General features: G+C 42.1%; 1 protein-coding gene across 13 annotated transcripts in view; it reads right to left on the bottom strand.

Annotated features, from left to right (window-relative positions):
* LOC114771566 (LIM zinc-binding domain-containing Nebulette) overlaps window positions 1-19963 on the bottom strand; it is a 54284-nt gene that overhangs the window by 19384 nt on the left and 14937 nt on the right. For 6 of the 13 annotated variants that reach the window (XR_003743804.1, XM_028964967.1, XM_028964968.1 and 3 more), the window contains exons 1-24: window positions 14422-15106; window positions 10470-10549; window positions 10304-10378; window positions 9746-9850; window positions 8828-8938; window positions 8497-8607; window positions 7659-7769; window positions 6402-6695; window positions 6021-6131; window positions 5796-5906; window positions 5400-5510; window positions 4885-4992; window positions 4698-4808; window positions 4461-4571; window positions 4200-4310; window positions 3815-3925; window positions 3074-3184; window positions 2682-2792; window positions 2464-2574; window positions 2234-2344; window positions 2017-2127; window positions 1761-1868; window positions 1557-1667; window positions 17-127 (exon numbers count right to left, since the gene is read on the bottom strand). Coding sequence is in view for 12 of the 13 variants with exons in the window: in XM_028964967.1 (XP_028820800.1) it covers window positions 17-127; window positions 1557-1667; window positions 1761-1868; window positions 2017-2127; window positions 2234-2344; window positions 2464-2574; window positions 2682-2792; window positions 3074-3184; window positions 3815-3925; window positions 4200-4310; window positions 4461-4571; window positions 4698-4808; window positions 4885-4992; window positions 5400-5510; window positions 5796-5906; window positions 6021-6131; window positions 6402-6695; window positions 7659-7769; window positions 8497-8607; window positions 8828-8938; window positions 9746-9850; window positions 10304-10378; window positions 10470-10538 (2646 nt within the window). In the remaining variant the exon portion in view is untranslated. The other 7 variants (XM_028964975.1, XM_028964981.1, XM_028964966.1 and 4 more) reach the window with 6 other exon arrangements.

Here is a 19963-nt window from a genome sequence, read left to right as displayed (position 1 = left end):
GGTTCAGAAAAAGTACCTCGCTCTGAATCTCCGACATCTTCTTAGCAAAGTGAGTCTCCGCTGTTTCTGGCAGTTGTGAATAAAGGCTTGATGAGGTTTCCTTCTTACTCCCTTCCTTATACTTGACCTAAAATAGAAAATGAGCTTAATGTGATTAAATTTTCATTATAATATTTCCAAATTAAATGATCTTTATATCAATATTTAAATATCTTTTTGACAAGGGAGGGAGGTTCACTCAGAATAAGGAAGCTGTGATTTTGTTCTCAGCCACACCAGACAACATAACATAAATCTTTTGGTAGCCAAAAAGATAGCCAATTGTACACTGACTTCTACTAGGGAGAATCATATTTTAAAATGTGTGTTGCAATTGGGCTGAATTAAAGCATGAAAGTGGCCACTGTAGTGTCAGATTTTTTTCTTTAATTTTCATACATACAATGTAAATATGGTGCAGAATAAACTAAAATGCTTGATTTAGGATCAGTGACTGCACCTTACTTGCAGGGCTCTCATGACTAGTCCTGGACTAGTTATAACCTACTATATATCGGTCTTCGTGCTCCCCTAATACTGTATCTGAAGTATGCGCCATTAAAATGGGGCAGTGGTGGCCTAGCGGTTAAGGAATCGGCCCCGTAATCAGAAGGTTGCCGGTTCGAATCCCGATCCGCCAAGGTACCACAGAGGTGCCACTGAGCAAAGAACCGTCCCCACACACTGCTCCCCGGGCGCCTGTCATGGCTGCCCACTGCTCACTCAGGGTGATGGGTTAAATGCAGAGGACAAATTTCACTGTGTGCACCGTGTGCTGTGCTGCTGTGTATCACATGTGACAATCACTTCACTTCTAAAATGTGCCATTTCGGTGTGTGTAGCTTTAAAGGAGAGAATAGGAAAGCAGGCTATCGAAGTTGAGAAGGCACTCATGGAAATGACTTCATCAACACCATTCACCAAGAACAATGTTTTTCCAGATAAAATAAAATTGACCCACTGGATCTTCAGAGTCTCTAAAGAGACTTAAAAAAATGCTCCTTTTTACATTAAAACACAGAGCAACTGTGGGTGGGAAAGGCTCTTGGCAGACAAAGCATGAAAAAGGAGAGGTAACCTTTCCTCTTATGATGACATAAGGGGACAAATTCCAGATCTGACCATCTCTCTGAGCTGCAGCTCTCTGAACGGCGAAGCAGAATGACCAAAGAGCTCTTTACACCTATCGCCATTTCTAGCCACTGCAGGACTATAGACAGGCTAGGGAACTTGTAAATAATCTCACAAAGTGAAATATTCATGATAAGGGACCTTTAATCCTTATTCTTCTTGATGCACTGAGCATGTTCATTAATTTAAGAATAAAAGAATTTCCCTCGGGATGAAAAAAGTTATTATCTTAGGCCTCTTCAGCACGTGTACGGTGCATGATTTATTCTAATTTTTGACACTCCACAACCCAAATAAAAAAATAACTTATCTTACATAATGGTGCTTTAAATGGCCAATTTTTCTGTATTTTTTTTGTCCATTGTTCATTTCTGTGGTTCCCATACCTCACTTTGCAGGTCGGTGATTTCTTTGGCGAGATGAGTCTGTGCTGTCTCTGGCAGAAGAGAGTACAGGCTATGGGACATCACCTTCTTGCCATTCTCTTTGTATCTTAGCTAGAAAGCAAAAGGACAGAACATTAGACAAAAAAAGATTTTGCCACTATCTAATACATTGTACATTGTGTAAGTAAAAGTCCCAAACTTTACCTCGCTCTGCAGCTCTGAGGCCTGTTTGGCGTGCTGGGTCTCCAAAGTCTCGGGCATCACAGAGTAGAGCGAGCTGTTGCTCTTCCTCCCTGCATTCTTATACTTTGCCTGGAACAAACCAAACCAAATTCGTGCCTAAACTCAGTTCCAGGAAAATCCCATGGCACTTATCAGAGAAATTCAAACCTTAAAAAGGTTTATTTCTTATGCGTTAAAACAAAAAAAGAAACAACAACTGTAGGATCTGGTCACCCACCTCAGATACCACTTCAGAAACAGCTTTGACAAACTGGGTCTCGTTGGTTTCTGGGAGCTGTGAGTAGAGGCAGGCGGAGAGGTCCTTTTTCCCGCGCTCTTTGTACTTGTTCTACAGAAACGGGCAGAATCCGAACCCTTTAGACTGTGTGAGTCTGTAACTGTAGGGAACGACTACATTAAGAAGAACAGGCCATAAATTGAATAAAAGAGTTGACCTCGCTTTGTAGCTCAGCGATTTCCCGAGCAAGCTGAGTTTCCATGGTGTCCGGCAGCTGAGTGTACGGCGAGCCAGAGAAGTCACGTTTCCCCACTCCTTTATACATCACCTGAAAACATGAAGGACCGACAGTTTCACTGACATCGCTAACACTCCTGAACATGCTGACAATAATAAAATGAAAATCCAGAGCCATCACCATCATTTTACGTTACATGGTGAACTTACCTCACTCTGAAGCTGTGTGGCTTCTTTGGCGTGTTGGGTCTCCAGTGTTTCTGGTAGCTGGTGGTAGAGAGAGCTGGACACCTGCTTCTTCCCTGCCTCTTTGTACTTAGTCTGAAATATTTGCATTAGATACTTTAATCAGAAATTTCAAAAACTGAATACATATTCATGAGTTCATTAAGTTGTGATCTCAGATGGAAGCTCATATAGTCAGTTACCTCACTTTGCATCTCTGACATCTGCTTGGCAAACATGGTATCAATAGTCTCAGGCAGCTGGGAGTACAGGTTCGAGGTGATCTCCTTTTTCCCATCTTCTTTATATTTAATCTTAAAAAAGATAATTAACAATTCAATGGACTTGGATTGTCTAATTATCAATTTGGAGTGTTGTTAAAGTCACGTTGGATAAAAAAATCTAAATATGAACACGCAGAACATGAATATGAACATCATATGATCGCAGCACCTATCCTCTTTAATAGTTAAAACACAGAGATATGCATTAAAGACTACAGAATTAGACTATGACATTGAAATTATTTGCATTTCATATGGAAACAGCTTCAGTAGTTCTATGTGCTTAATGTTCTGGGATGTGACATCTTTACCTCACTCAGCAGCTCTGATTGCTGCTTTGCGAACTGGGTCTCAGATGTTTCTGGAAGTAATGAATAAAGACTAGAGGAGATCTCCTTCTTGCCTCCCTCTTTGTACTTGAGCTAGAAAAAGAATGGAACATGAACATAATGAATATTTCCTCTGATACAAGACATTCATTTGCAACTTAATCATGGGGACACAAGTGTAGCTTAAGGTCGATAACTACAACAGCTGAAGCTAAAGTAATGATCCGATGAAGTCTGTATGTGAAGAGTGCTTGCGTGAGTGCATGTAGGGTGTCTATGTGCATATAGGGTGTATTCCTCCACAATCCAACAAATAATCAACATCAGTGTCTGTGACCTTTAACCTTTGGCCACCAAAATCTAATCAGCTCATCCTTCACTAGTGAAGATTGGTACCAAATCGGAAAAAAAAAAACTATAAAGGTGGGTCTTGACATATTGTATTAACAAGAATTGGGCATAAACGAGGTCATAGTCATAGCCACTTGACCTTCGACCACCAAATCTCACCAAATATTGATGATGATGGTGGAAAACTACCCCTCTGAATGATTTCCATCATTTCCACGATGCTCATGCTAAATTTAGACTACAGGTCACTTTGTACTGTTCATCAGGGCAAGTGGGCCCAAATGATGACACACAGTTAATAATGTTTTTTTCCTTTCATATGTTTCCAGTCTTCAAATAGAACGTGTGAAGCTAAAGAAAGAAATAAAGTACCTCACTCTGAATCTGGGATGCCTCTTTAGCATGTTGGGTCTCCAGCGTCTGTGGCAGGTGTGAATAAAGCGAACTGCTTGCCTGCTTCTTACCAGCCTCCTTATATTTCGTCTGAAGCACAAAGAAAGACAACTTGAGGACAGCTCCATGACAACCGGCCAGAGATGTGCCCCCATGGCACGCTTGCACACTTCTGTTAAGACACCACACAAGCACAAATCATCTTCATCCCTAAAACCCTGAAGCAAGGGGAATCATGGCTTCCTTTCCACACAATTCAACCTTTCAGAGAAGGGGCAATATAAGAAATAGCATGCTGGGTGATCTGGACATTTCCTGGTTTTGTGATACTGATTACCATTATGGAAGAAAGATGGACATTCACCTCACTCTGAAGCTCCGTCACAGCTTTAACAAACTGTGTCTCTGTGGTCTGTGGGAGCTGAGAGTAAACGCTGGTGCTGATGCTCCTCTTCCCGTCCTCTTTGTACTTGTTCTAATGAGCAAAATCCACAGGCCTTAGAATCCAAGATGTGGTATATTTGTTTGTTGTTATCTGGTCTCAGCATTTCTTATTCTATAAATAGAATATTCTGTTCTATTTTTATGAAGAGAAGAGGTTCTGAGGTTCATGGGTCCCAGTCACCTCACTCTGAATCTCAGTCATCTCTCGGGCAAACTGGATCTCCGAGGTCTCAGGTAGGAGAGAGTAGAGCGAGCTGGAGATCTCTTGCTTCCCTTCCTCTTTGTACTTGATCTGGGGAAGGAGACAGAGAAAGGTTTCTTCATTCAATCAGATGGAAGGGAACTGAGTACGGCAATCACAATCATTCTGGCATACGACTGCAGATGTGACTCTGTGTGTGTATGTGTGTGTCCATACCTCACTCTGAAGCTGAGAGACTTCTTTGGCGTGCTGCACCTCCAGTGTTTCCGGCAACTGGGAGTACAGACAATTTGAAACTTCTTTTTTCGCTGCTTCCTTGTATTTCGCCTAAAAAAAAAAAACACAGAATGCAGAAGGGGCCGAGAGCAGGATTGTAAAACCCCAGCATTTCAAAAACCGATACCTCGCTCTGCATCTCCGACAGCTGCTTGGCAAGCTGGGTCTCTGTTGTTTCAGGCAGGAGAGAGTAAATGCTGGAGGAGATCTTTTTCACACCTTCTTTGTACTTTGCCTAAAGTTGTCAACACCAAAAGTTACAAAATATGTCAAGTTTCTGCAATTTTATTCTATAAAAAACTTGGGTGCAATTATTCAGCCAAATACTATACTATTTACATAATTACACTAACTAACATCTGTTTGAAGGAGTTCTTTCTTTCCCTCAACAATCATCACCAAAAGGTCTCTCCATTTTTTTAAATGTAATAATTACGCTTAAATAATGCTGTAAAAAGGTATGAAACAGGTCCCAGACATTTTAAGAACGCTAAACTGCAACATAACATATAGTTTAACTGAAAGCTCTCAACATTGCATAAAAAAAAAATATATATATATATATATGAAGTTGGTGAGTCTACATAAAAAAAAAAAATGACAGCCCCATAACTTATTAAAGCAACTAAGATAAAAACGTACATCACTCTGTATATCTGACAGCTCTTTAGCCAAATGCGTCTCCATCGTCTCGGGCATCATAGAGTACAGGCTTGAGCTGATTTCCTTCTTGCTGTCCTCCTTATACTTGATCTGATAAAATTGATAAATAATTAACAGAATTAACAGAGTAATTGACAGTAATTACAGAGTGTATTCTAAATGAAAGGAGGTGGAAACTGACAGAAGTATCGCTCAATAGACTTCAACCAGCCTGATTAGACCCCAGTTCACCATCTACAGAGGGGCTAGTATTTTGTTTTGCTGGATTTCAGCATTGCACACCGACAAATGCTGTGAGAGTGCGGTAAAAGCTCTTATATTGCCTTCACCTATCTGTGAAGAAACAGTGAAGTGGGACAGCTATGAAGGCATTACCTCACTCAGGAGCTCAGAGACTTTCCTGGCATGTTGTGTTTCCAGCGTCTCAGGGAGGGAAGCGTACAGACAAGTGTTCACCCCCTTTTTCCCCACCTCTTTGTACTTATTCTGGTACCAAAAAAGCAAAAAAAAAACAGAACGACCTTTAGAAATACTCCACGTTCACAATGCACAATGAGGTTCCCACTATAAGCAGTGGACCCCAAACATCGATGGTCTTACTTCACTGGTTATCTCAGAAACGGCTTTGGCGAACTGAATCTCGGTCGTCTCCGGCAGCTGTGAATACACACAGCTCGAGATATTCCTTTTCCCACTCTCTTTGTATTTGTTCTGAAGGATAATAAAACAATGGACTAAGATAATATCTTTTTTAATGTATATCAGAGGTTGGCATTATGTTGGCATTATGTGGGTATTTATAGTGAGGACTGTAAGGAAGAAAAACGAGGAGTGTAAATAGAGAATGGAGCGATTGTTGTCTGAATGGATGGCACAGCCCATATCGGCACAGGGAAGTGGATATAATTGCCGGGTTGATTCTATTATGGCTCTCTAGAACAAAGCAGCCCCATCTGTTACTGGTTTCCAGCTTGACGTTACCTCGCTCTGTATTTCGGTGAGCTCTCGGGCAAACTGGATCTCCGTGGTTTCAGGCAGCTGGGAGTAGAGAGACAGAGAGTCCCTCCTGCCTTCTTTGTATTTGACCTGGGATGGGAAAGGGCTCCTTGAATAACTGATATTACATATTAATGAAAAAACATGTCTTTGAGTGTTTGTGTATACATCACTCTGTAAGTTGGACACTTCTTTAGCATGTTGGATCTCCTTGGTCTCTGGTAGATGTGAGTAAAGAGAGCTGGAGATTTCTTTCTTGCTGGCCTCTTTATACTTTGTCTACAATGAAAACCCACAAGTGTCTGCATGAAAATCCGATTTTAAATCTGCAGTCAATACGATTTTACATTTGACATTACGCCAGACCGCTGAGCATTATAACGCCCCTATATGGAAGTCAGTCCTATGTATGAACACAAGGCTGGTTTGCAATTTTTGTACAGCGTTACAATAAAAATTAGAAATATTTATAATGACAAACGACCTGGCCTGAGACTAAAGGTTTTCTGGCAACTATGTGTCATGTCCAGTGGTGGCCTAGTGGTTAAGGTAGTGGCCTTAATCAGAAGGCTGCCTGTTCGAATCCTGATCGGCCAAGGTGCCACTGAGGTGCCACTGAGCAAAGCACTGTCCCCACAATCCTATTCAACAATCCTGGATGATGGGGACAATAGTTAAAGGGAATTTTGAGGGCATGGAGGTGACCTGTCTCATCTATCCTTTGACAGATCTGAGATGAACTTGCTTACTTTAAAGAGAGCAACTCCTCAATCATCCTGTTCCTCGTACTAGTAACTAAGTGCCTAATACAGAGAGTATAATACCTAAAAATAAGACGGTTGAATAAGAGTGGCACCCTCAACTCATACTTTTTGATGATCCTTTAGATTTAATTAAAGGATTCAGTCTTTTTTGGTAGGAGTCCATGGCACATCTTGATCTTGTTTGTTTTCAATTGAATTCTACAGGTTATTGGTCACATTAAACATGTGGAAAAACAATGACTTATTTTGGTCTAATTGTTTAATCTAAAATTACTTATTATGATGAACTTATCTTTTATCATTAACTTATGTATTAAGTTATGCAGAAAAATAGAAGAACTGTGCATGTGGTATAAGAAGATATTGTTTGTTAGGCACACTTCTGTTTGTGTATAATTAGTATTTGTGATCATGAGTTTCCTTTAACAACAATATAATAAAATACAGTATTATAATACAATAGAATAGATTAGAATACCTCACTCTGAAGCTCTGAGACCGTTTTAGCAAATTGTGTCTCTGCAGTCTCAGGCAGCTGAGAGTACAGGCAGCTTGAGATCTCTCTCCTTCCTTCTTCTCTGTACTTGTTCTGGAGAACAGATGAAAAGTGGATTTTTAAGTGTAAAAATCTCAAAACTCTCAAAACTTGCTGAAAAGAAAAAAGCAAAACTTCTTTGTGTGTCATGATGGTATGATGGTGAAGAGCACCCCTTTCAGCAGATTTCGACAATAGGTGGTAATGTGTTTAAATCTGGTGTTTAAAATTATATTAGGTCACTATTTTGCCAGCCTGTGTCCCCTTCCTTGGACAACTTTTGGCAGGTTCTTAGAACAGGAACATCCCACATGATAACAAGATAGTTAAAGATACTCACTTCAGTGGTCATAATGTTATGGCAGATCTGTGTGGATCCTATATGATATTCTTCTGCAGTGTCTGGTAATCTTCTGACCATTGTAAATGAACTATGTATAATCTATTCAGATTCCTTTTGAATTCAATTTTGAACATTAGAATGTATAATTAGTTATTACCAAAGATATTTTTTAATCACATATCATTATTTTTTAATAACGGTTATTCATAATACATCTGTGCACTGTGCAACATATTTCAAAGGAAGGAAAGCCACCAACTGATCAACTTGCACAGTAATTTATAACAAACATGGATGCACTGCATGATATATGTTCTGAATGATTTTGGGATTAGGGTGACCATGTGGTTTCCCTCATCAAACACGGAACATTCTGCACCCGCCTGAATTCAGAATCAAGCATTTCATCATTCACCCATGTCAGCGCTGTGTTCTCACATTGCTTTGTAGCTCCGACAGCTCCTTTGCATGCTGGGTCTCTGCGGTCTCTGGAAGCTGCGAGTACAGAGAGCTGGTGATCTCCATCATCACATTCTCCTTGTACTTGATCTAGAGGGAAAAGATCAAATTTGACAAGGTGCTCGCTTCACAATTTGTGTCTCTGCCATCGTTTTGATCTGTGTGAACCGCTGGTCCTTGACTATTTTTATTTTTTGTTTGTAAATTGATGAAAAATTGTGCTTTTCACTGCCAACTGCACTTAGAGACAACAGATTAAAATAATCTATCTTCATATTTTAAAAGACTTTTTGGTCTGTAATGACTGTACCTCACTCTGGAGCTGGGATGCTTCTTTAGCATGTTGGGTCTCCATTGTTTCCGGTAGCAGCGAGTAGAGTGAGTTTGAAACTTCTCTCTTCCCTTCCTCTTTATATTTGGCCTACAAAAACCAGAACAGTGAGATGTTAACTGTATGGCTGGGCCTTGGTGTTTAACATGTGCTCCACTTAAATATATCAGATTCACAATATCACATTCAATGGGGCTGAAAGCCGAGACGAGGCCAAGACTTTTTTATGATGGCATCATCAAAAGGTCGCATCCCTGGAATCCATTTAGCAGACGAAGGCTCTGGTTTAACTCTCGCTGTTCTGAAATATTGATGCCCACTACATTGCGTTGCTCACTCGGCTGCATAATGGCCATGTCATGTTTCCTCAGACGAAAAGCTCATTGGGTTTGTGAGAGAGATGCAAGTTTAGTTTGCTGGTGCAAATGAATGATATTGGACTGTGGCAGAGTGAAAAGAAATGAGAAGAAAATGAAATGAAAAGAAAAGGAGTTTTACCAGAAAAAGGGTCAAATTTAGAGGTCATCTACCCTCGGGCATATGAAGGGATATTCACAAAGCATATAATAACAGAATAACGGAACAGATATTTTTTTCAAGTTAATATAGTTGGACCACAATAATGTCCTGTGCGTGCATGTGTTCATTCTGGTATTAACAGTTTGCATGCATATGGCCAGCTGTCAATCATCGCTTGATGTTACATTACCAAACTCTCCCCATGTCTTATATAGCGACACATCTAATATCATTTAGGTCAGCAAAATGTGTGCATATCAGAGGGTAAAAATGAAATGTTGTTTTTTAATGCTGTTGTAGGTTCTGAACTGTAACTGGAAGCCATTTGAGTTGAACTGACATGGCTTTTTTGAGGTCTCATCAGACGACATGACGTACCTCAGACAAGATGTTCCCGAGACTCCTCACATGCTGGAACTCAGGCGCGTCAGGAACAAACAGGCACTGGCCCTTGGATTTCTCATATTCCTCTTTGTACTTCACCTGAAGCAGACGGGGGGCGTTGAGTTGGGTCTCATTTTCCTTTATTCAAGCATGTTAACGTGTCAAGATGTTTTTGTGCATTATTTAGTCACTGCTAAAAACAATAGGTAGACAACGTGCAGAGTGTATGGGGAGGAAACTGAGCACCCACTTGAGCATAATACAGCACTCATTGAAATGACCTCTTATAATGAAAACTGAGCTAAAATATGATATAAATAGCTTTGAGTTGCTGCTCCAAAATTGAGAATGTCAAGTGAGAACGAATCACATTTTTGCCTAGCAACCACAATGTGGACAAGACCCAGCAGCAGGCGCTACAAATTAATTACCATGCATTAATGTGTACCGAGCTTATTAATATAGATTGATTGGTTCTCCACCGTAGAAACAAATTGAAACAGTCACACACAGAAAGAAGTATACTTTTCCTGTCTGTATTGGGGTGCATACATCACTTATTATCAAGCTGCATCTTCTGGCAAAGGCTACAGTAGGGTCGTCCACAATGGGCTTCGGTGAGCTCTGCTGGAAAAGAAGACAGGAGACAAAAACATCATTCTTGAGGTCCAGTGGGACATGAGATGAGGTCATGAGAAAAAAAAAAAAACAACCTCACCTCTGTCTCCTCTACATTGCCATGGTTTGCAGACTCTTCTTCACACTTGGGTGCATCTTCAGCATCCATTCCAGAAGCCTCTGTGAGCACAAAATGAAAGAGCGTTCAGTACAAGAACCCGGCACAAGCGTTATGAACCTGCCTCATCCCGTTTGACTTTCATGCTCTTGCTGACAGGCACTTCTTATCAAGTCCACCTTCCCAATTTAGACCCCCACTTAGTCTTTATCGCCGCGATGCCATGCCTGTGAATCAGACTGGTTTGCAGAGGGGGGTGAGAAAAGGTGTCGAAAAATAGACAGGAATGGCCCCCCTCCATGCCCGGTTACTTCTAAATGCCATTTGAACTACTCTGATACGTTTTAAAAATCCTGCAGTAACTCCAAAGTGCTGTTTTGTGTTTGGTTTAGATCACGGAATAGTCATGAGAACATTCCGGTCTGATTTTTCCTCATTTTCTGACTGCAGAAACAATATTGGACCTGCATTTTTACTGATGCCTTTCAAGTAGTTTTTCTGTGTTAATAAAAATTAATTATAGAGGGGTTAGGTATCACATTGTGGTTAGCTTCTACACAAATGGCAAGACTCTCCCAAAACACAGACATAATATTTTAGTCCCTGCAAACAGCTCTCTTGGCTGTACTGGATTTTCTGCAAACGCTGGACAAGCTTAAAAGACCTGAGGGAGGGAGACCAGTCTTCAAAGCCAATGAAAGCAGGAAAAAGACGGAGAGCTCTGACTTCCTCCCACATCTAAATGACTTTTTTTTTAACTGTTATTCCTCTCACTAGTGAATATCTTGGAAAGCTTTGACAAACTTTGCATTCAACAGTGCATAAATATAACTTACAATGAACGTGCAAGTTTGCTGTGTTACATGCTAATCACCCGCAGCTATTGTGCTGTGGGAGGAAGGAGTTCAGAGGTCAGGATGACAAACCGACTACTCATCAGGGCTCATGATTGTGACTGCTAGTCTGTGATAGGGCTACATCTTACAGTATTTCTGTCCAAAACGTCAGCAGCAGCATTACGCTTACTCCCTGCCAACTGATCTGCTACCAAACGGTGAACTCTCCCTTAACCGTCACTAGACACCGAGATTATTGCTGCCTGTAGAGTGTTTATGTCAGCCTGGGTCTGGTAAAGTAAATCACTTAACTGATGAGCCCTGCACAGTCGAGGCAATTAAATTCACGCTGAGGTACAGCAACGGCATTATTTTATGATGAAGGGGTGGCATTTATGTTGGCCTTCTCCAAATTATTTTGTTGTGCTGAGTAATTTGGTGGTCAGAGGGGTTGCTTAATTGAGTTAGTTAATCAAATAGCTTGTGGAGGATCGTAAAATTACTGCATTCATGTTCCTAAGTTGAGAACAAGGCTGATAAAATGAAGGGAAATGTGTTTTAATTTGAACTTTTTCTGAAAGGCATAATAATACATAATCGTTATAATAATAAATATCCTGTTACTACAGTAATGGCTTCACTCCTTTTAGATTTTTTTTACATTCACATTACTGTTTCATAATTAATAATAAGCCGTAATATTGTTGATTAATGTGCAAAATTTATTCAAAAGATCAGGACAAGGAATAAAAAAAATATTTAAGGCATTTTAAAGGAGTGGGGAAACATGACTAACTTAATAAAAAAAATGATAAAAGGCTCCATCCTTCTGATTCATCTGCTGCTTGTTAAAGGCCGAGAGAATCTGAAGTGGGAGGGGCATCTGAACCTCCCAAAGCGTGATGTCATTATCAGGAAACAGCGAGCAGGCGAAGCACACAGCTGAAGCAGCTGTCAAGCGCGGACGGCGAGTAAAACTGACAACAAAACTGCGCGAAACTCGGTGAAAAGGTCACTATGCTACCGTGTGCGGCCCAGTACTGATCCGAAACCAGTTTTTCACAGTACAACACACAGGCCAAATGTAACCCTTTAGTAAATGCTGCGCTTGTGAGGAAAGCTGACCTACGACCTTCCCTGTCCTCCTCTTTGTGGAGGAGCCAGCTCACCCATCCATGGCGTCCTTGGCGAACGGAGTGCGCCAAAAAGGATTCGCGTTCACCGAAGGCGACGCATCAGATGCTGGCTACAATCAAGTTGCCATCTGTCTGCTATATTCATTCAGAACAACATCAGCAGCAGGCAAAATAAATAAATACAAATTGAAAGTATTGGAATATTCAAACTGTTTCGAATTTGTGAAGCTTGGCGGCTCGCCGGGGCACCGAGTTAACATCTCAATGCAGCGGATAAAAAAACGAAAAAAAAAAGCTTTCATCTCCGAGACCGCATTTAGCATGTCGCTTCCAACCATTCATGTAGCGTTTGATCCTGTCAAGCAGGCAACACAATAAGCTGCAAAGGACCCACTTCCAGTCTAATTTAGTCACTGTTCTCGAGAAGTGACCACGCAGCATCCACTGTGTTTCTCAGCATCCTTATCTTTTTGGGCAGGATCATTTTAGGTCCTTTTCTGTACCGTGAAGATGAAACTGTATGAATTTTACCGCAATAAACGATGAAAGTAAACGCGTCCTGAGATGGCAGAGAATCAGGACTGAGGGCACCTCCCATTTTTTGTACTTTTTTGTACTTTTTGTGTCTTCGCCTCAGCGGGGCTGCAGTGCAGGGCAGTTGATGGGAAGAAATAAAGAGGCAAGGGCCAATGAAGGCTTCAGAGACGCCATTAAGCTCCTCAGGGGCAGAGAACGAGAAGAAACAAATGCGTTACAAAAAAAAAAAAAGAAAGACGGCGTATGCCGCCCCTCGCATTAACTGGGAGCAGGGCTTGTTTGCCAAACGAGGCTTGGCCAGCATCCAGCTCTGCCTGGATAATGACTGAAAACATGGCAGCAGCCAACCCCCCAACCCCCCCCCCCCCCCCCCCCCCCCCATCACCGCCCCGTTCTGTACCCCCGAGTTGGGCGGCGACTTTCACAAATAACCCATGCTTGTTGATAACAGACTTGTGTGGTTGGGCGTGGAGCTACCACACTGAGGCGAGTAAAAAGGAAAGCCAGATGTGGCTAGAAGCCACATAAAAATGTATGTGATTTATTGCCGAGACGGGCTGTTTGTAAGGGGGGGGGGGGGTGGGGGGGTCCCTGAAAAAAACAGAGGACAGGGCTATACTGTCTTTTCAGCAGCAGCGGCAACCGTAGGTCCAGTTAATTAACCCCTTAGCGCCTCAGGAGTCAGAACCACGGTCAGCTCCGTGTTGTTAATGCAGTTAACTACATGGGACAAACACATAGAATCGGTGTTCGGACCCCAAGTAGGTCCTGGTGGTGAAAAGGCATACATGCAGCTACGCATATTTAAAATTGGCCCATGAGGACACTTCAGACCTTCTAAAGAAGTTTTTGGCTTTTTTTAAAATACAATTTTATGCTGAAATGTTCAGCTAAACAGCAAGAATTTGCGAACGGAAGAGCTCAAGGGTCCTATAATTTCAAAAGAAATAAACCATCTACAAGCTTTGAGGTGTGGTTCTCACGCTGGAGACCTACAGAGCAGGTTAAAATAATCACCACTGTGGGAATGCCGTGGCAACGAAAGGAAACCAAGACTTGTCCATGGAAAGCAAGAGGCACTTCAAGAAACATTTACAAAACATTAAGAACATTTACAGCCTTTTGCTGTTTTGTTTGGGTGGCACTGACACTGCCGTGAATGTCATGGACCTCCAGATCATACTGTGTTTCGCACGCACTGCAAAAGTATGCGCAGACCAAAAAAAAAATGTGACATTTGTTTACGAATGAGCTACGTTAAGAAATCGCGGCGCTGCCAGACATGGTCCATCTGCGCTGCCTCCCCGTCCCGCTGCTGACTTAATTACCTCGGCTGTCAGATTTGCCAAGTGAGGGCTCTGCTAATAAAATGATGTGGGCTGCGCTGTTTCTGCGCCCTCCTTTCGGCCGCCACTGTTTAATTACCTCAGAGCAGGGGAGGCCGGGTTCTCCAGGGCCCATCGCTGGGCGGAATAAGGAGGTGTGCTTGGTCCAGCTGATGCCTGCTTTAACGGTCCAGTACGCCTCATTATAGCCACAGTGTGGAACCGGCCATGCTTTAAAACAGATGTATGCTGGGAAAGTTCAAGAAATTGGTTAGGTTTGAAGTTACGGAGGACACTTATGGGTTTGCATTTGTAGGAGTCACGTTAAAATGTTTTCGTACCTGGTCTTGTGTCTCATCTCGCTTCCTTTTGTTCAACGACAGCACTGCTTCATGCATTATAGATCATACATATGAAATATATGTGTAGTATAACCTTATACATACATGAATGGGCCTAGACAAAAAAAGTGTGTACACAATGCGGACTTGAAGATTTGAGATGTCTTGAGGGAATAAACTCAAGACATAAATAAACGTATTCGTGTGTGTTAGAGCTCCGTGGCCAAATTGCACCCTCTGAATCACATTCTTTGCCATTCATCTGCTCCACTTTACAAACAGTCCATATTCTTTAAGACACCCACACATACATTGGCACACACACGCCACATGCACACCATTCTCAGCCAAACAGCACAATGGCGACGACGTTATGCAACACTACTGACAGTAAGGCGACTTCAAACACAACAGAAGGGTCAGAGGTCAGTCAATGCACACCAATGGCATGGTGCATACATTACTGATCTGGTCTTGGGTTCTCCTCAGTCTCTGCATCTCCGGTGTGTCAGACACGATGCTGAAACCCCTTCCTTTGCTCTCCTCAAAGTCCTTCTTGTATTTTACCTGAAAAACACATTACATGCGGCTCTATAAACTCAGTTTAAAGTTCCACAAGAATCAACAATGTCTTAGTCCTGGAGGGATGATACCCTCCTTTGAGGGTAAGATGACAGAATGTCACGGTTCCCATGCCACTGCTGCGACCGCCCCTGTCCTTTGCTGCTATGCCTTCTCCCTGCCTTGCGCCTGGATTGACTTCCTGTTTTTCCATTTGTGCCCCATGGACTATTTTCTTTGCCTTGCCTTCGTCTGCTCCCGTTTTGGATGAAACAAAATGATGAACCCGACACCACGCCTGTCCCACGTTGCCTGTGAATATGTGTGTACATGCTGGCCTTTTAAACACAGTTCTAGTGCAGTGCAAACTGTTTTGTCATTTGAAGCTTATAAACATGCACAACATCATTGTTATGTCTGTTTTTATTATTACTGCAACACGCCCCAACATCGTGCATTACATTAAAATACATCAGCTGTTACATAAGACTTATATAATGATGGTGCCTAATGGTTCATTCATGGATCTTGCTAATAACCACAAAACACACACTGCGACTCCTAAAGGGATGCATGTAACAGTGAAGAAAAAAAAAAAAAAATGTAAATGTAAAAAGTGTGTGTACATGTGTGTGTGTTGGCTAAAGTCCAGCTGAAGTTCCTGGGGACACAACTCTTCTTTCTTGCTCAGGCGAGCCAGGAGAGCCAGCTGAGACCATCTGATCAGACTGCGCTGTGATTGGGTCGGCTGTTTGCTCGTAGTGGATGATGTGGTTGTTACGTGGTTATGTAATCCTCAGGACCGTTTGATGTCTCTCAGGCTCAGTGCTATTCCTTATGACAAGTGAAATGAGCCATGTTGCTGTGTTTTTCAAACCAAAATCCAGGGGTACAGGGATGGCTGCTACAGGAAGTCCTAATCGTACTTTTGGCTATGTTACAATATGGTCAAGCTGACCAAAAAATCTCCAAGCTAGGATTATCTCTATTAATTATGATTAATTAATTAATTCTGAGCTGGGTGTTAAGATGTCAAAAACATCTTTGGCCACTTCCGTTTTTCCTGTCTGTACATCACTAAGTGAAGTGAAAGTGAAGTGATTGTCATTGAGAAACACTGCAATTCAGCACATGGTGCACACAACGAAATGTGTCCTCTGCTTTTAACCATCTCCCTTGGTGAGCACTGGGCAGCCATGAAAGGCGCCCGGGGAGCAGCGAGTGGGGACGGTGCTTCGCTCAGTGGCACCTTGGTGGTTTGGGATTCCAGCAACCTTCTGATTTCTGCTTACGGGCTCGCTTCCTTACCCACTAGGCCATCCACTGCCATAACTGAGGTGATGCTGTTGTAAATCTCAGATGACTTGGTGTGTCTGATTTTAATTTTGCATTTATTTTTATCAATTTAAATTCATTAGTTTTCTTGATATAAAATGCAATTTTTTGATAAATGGCAAACACATTTAATATATACACACACATCATTATTTTTCTGCAGACTGCAGCTCAATCTCTCAAAGAAATTGTGAAAAAAAACATTTTACGTAAAATGAATCAGAATCACAGTTTGAGTGCAGCTCTACACAGCAAAGTACTGGAGGCTTTTTGGAAATACAAAACTGGAATTGAGTTTCAGTACCTAAGGTGTCAGCTGAGGGTCCAATTAGCACCTGCGCTGCTTTATTACAATCTGGACCATCTCTCTGAACAAAATGTGAAGAGACCAGAAGGTTTTTATGATGCAGGAAGAAACCAGGCTACAACCACAAATCAGATCACCATAATTCACTGCTTATATTCCAAAAATGTGTCCAAAGGTGGAAAACAAATCATTTGTAGAACTGTACCAGTCCTGACCCACAGATTTTTCCTGGAAATGGGTGATGAAGGCCTGCTGGGGTGACAGCTGTCTGCCTCTTTCCTTCTTTGAACGCGAAAGTCTGCTACCAGGACAGACAATACTGGCACACATTTGCTGTTTAACATACAGCCCCAGTTATAACAGCAATAATTGCTATTTCACTGGAAGGCAATAATAATCTTGAGGGAAAGCTTAATCAAATTAATTTGTGACTCATGTCTTAGCCTGATGATGGAAGAACTGTTATGGTCAAAGCATAGCATTGCCTTATGTGGTTCTGTGGTTCTCCCTCTCATTTTCAAAGACCTGCTGTCAAATGTCTGCACTCTGTGTCCCCAGAATTGAATAAATTGCCGGCTTTCAATTCCTCAGATGACAGAACAGAAGCAAAAATGTGATGTTTACGCTGACAAATCTACCCCACTTCATTTCTGATGGGGCATGTGTGCCATCAGCCACCATTAACACTGATTCACAGCTGCCACTGGCAGCTGCCGGTGATGAAAGCACGTCATTTCAGTTGTCCATGATGGAAGCAAAAATGATATTTTTCCTTGAATACATGTTATTAATGCAACTGCATGGAACGGGTTTGTCGTGGGTGTAGGAAGGTAAATATAATACATCCTGGATGCAAAACGAGGGAGGTCACGTTAAACCTACAATATTTTTGTGCTCTCGAGTCTCTTGGCTTAGTCGCTTCACTATACACATTATGGCCAACTTGGTGAGCCATGTTAATGTGTTCGTAAGAACTGCGGCATGGGATGGACAGACCACACCCCCTTACTGGTATTGTTTCTGGGTTTTGGTGCGAAAAAGTCGAGGCGTGGTTAAAAACCATTACTGAATTTCCTCCCAATTATTTCTAATGCAAATTCAGGTCTCGTGTCTTAGTTTGAGAATAAAAAGGTTAGTGACCTGCTTCACAGCAGCACTACGCTCCGTCACTGTCTAGGAAACAGTGTGAATTAAGCTTGGGGAACGAAATTCCAAGCTGAATATAGCTGACCTTTTTGCCTTTATGCCTACATTCCCTCCAACTTCTAGTCTCCTCCTGTTTCCACTATGTTCTTGCAGCTTGAACTTCCAGCTGTACTTTTTTTTTCACCTACCTTGAACTCCTCCACAAGGAGAACAAAATTTGATTCCTTATAGCTTATACTCAAACATACCATGTCACATCACTCTGGTCCGAAGACCAGCAGTTTCATACCTCGCACAAAAAGTTTGTTCTCTCTAAACTAAACTACTCATTCAAGCGAATGATGGAGCAAGTAGGATGTTCAGTTTAGCCAATGGCAATTTAATTCAAAAAGACATAATTAAACCGGGCTGACAATATGATATATTAGCTTAATGCAATAAGTTTTATCTTCCTTGAACAGCCTTTTCCAGGTATTGAGATTTGTAAAAAATAATGCAGAGATGAACCAAGGCACAAGAAAATGTGGAACCCGGCTTAAACAAGTTTTCTTCCTCAGACTGTCCTGATTATGAACAACAAGCTCATTCTCCATGGACGGTTGTGTGGCCTTCCCTCGGTGGGCGGCCTGATGCAACTCAGCTGGATGTTCCTGTCCAGCATGCCAAACCCTGAGTGGGCATGTGGGCTCCCTGCAGGAGAACCTCGAGACCCAACCTCGACAGATGGGTCTCAAATGTACCTTGGACATGGTGAGACGGAGTTTGACCATTTACATTTACAGCATTTATCAGACGCCCTTAGCCAGAGCGACTTACAATCAGTAGTGACAGGGACAGTCCCCCCTGGAGACACGCAGGGTTAAGTGTCTTGCTCAGGGACCTGATGGTAGTAAGTGGGATTTGAGCCTGGGTCCTCTGGTTCACAGGCGAGTGTGTTACCCACCAGGCTACTACCAAACGACCAAAAACTGACTATGACCTCAAGCCAGTACAGTCGAAGAATGTATATTTATGATGACTCTTCTTGTCCAGAAGGGTGCCCAGAGTCAACAACTCACGTATGGGCAACGCAGAGGAATAGTCACCTCTCCCAACCATCCTCACCTGACTCTGGAGTTCGCTCTGCTGCTTGAGACGCAGGTTCTCAGGAGTGTCGGCCACAATCGTGAACGATGTCTTCGGGTAATGCCTGGACAAAAAAAAAACAAAAAGACCTACAATTTAAACCTACAATGCATAACCTGTTAAAACTGCAATAACTATATAACTGACTGTGAAGTCTAGGTTATGATGACAGATACCATCCATTTTATTAGAAACATCAAACTGATACGTCCACTGTGTCTATTTTGAACTTAGTTACAAATGGCAAGGTGCATGGGGCATGTTCCATTGTGCACGCAATCGTAGTTTTAACTGTGTTGAGGGTGAATATTTATAAACAAAATATAAACAGAATCAAGACAACAATTCTCTTTACCCGAACAGGAACTGTGCAGAGCAGCTTACATGTACAAGAAAAACCCCCACACAAATGTCCCAGTGACCTCTGCACATTCACAGGAAGTGATCCCAGCACCTTGCTTTCTTCCATGAAACAATAAAAGTTCATGAATGACCTCACAACGTTATCTGACAAAAAAAAATGTCAGAAAACAAAGTGGGCATTGAACAAGCCGAGCACGGGGGGAGTGGGTGGGAGGTACCCACTTCCTGTTACCTGGGTAACCTAAAACCCTGCACACAGCACACACTGCAATTTGACTTATTTCATACAACCTACGTGCATAAGACACACAACATCTGGAGCCTGAACTGCTGGAAAGGGATTGCAGGATGCCAGAACTGTTATTAGTGTGGATCAGAGGGTGGCCAGTGATACCCCAGGCAGCCATGAAGACCATGAAGCAGCGGAGCATTTTTTACGAGGAACTCCGGAGCCACTGAAGTCC

The sequence above is a fragment of the Denticeps clupeoides genome, chromosome 2 (genome assembly GCF_900700375.1).
Source record: "Denticeps clupeoides chromosome 2, fDenClu1.1, whole genome shotgun sequence".
NCBI classification, from domain to species: domain Eukaryota; kingdom Metazoa; phylum Chordata; class Actinopteri; order Clupeiformes; family Denticipitidae; genus Denticeps; species Denticeps clupeoides.
Note: the sequence above shows the minus strand (reverse complement) of the source record. Positions and strands in the feature narration are given on the sequence as shown.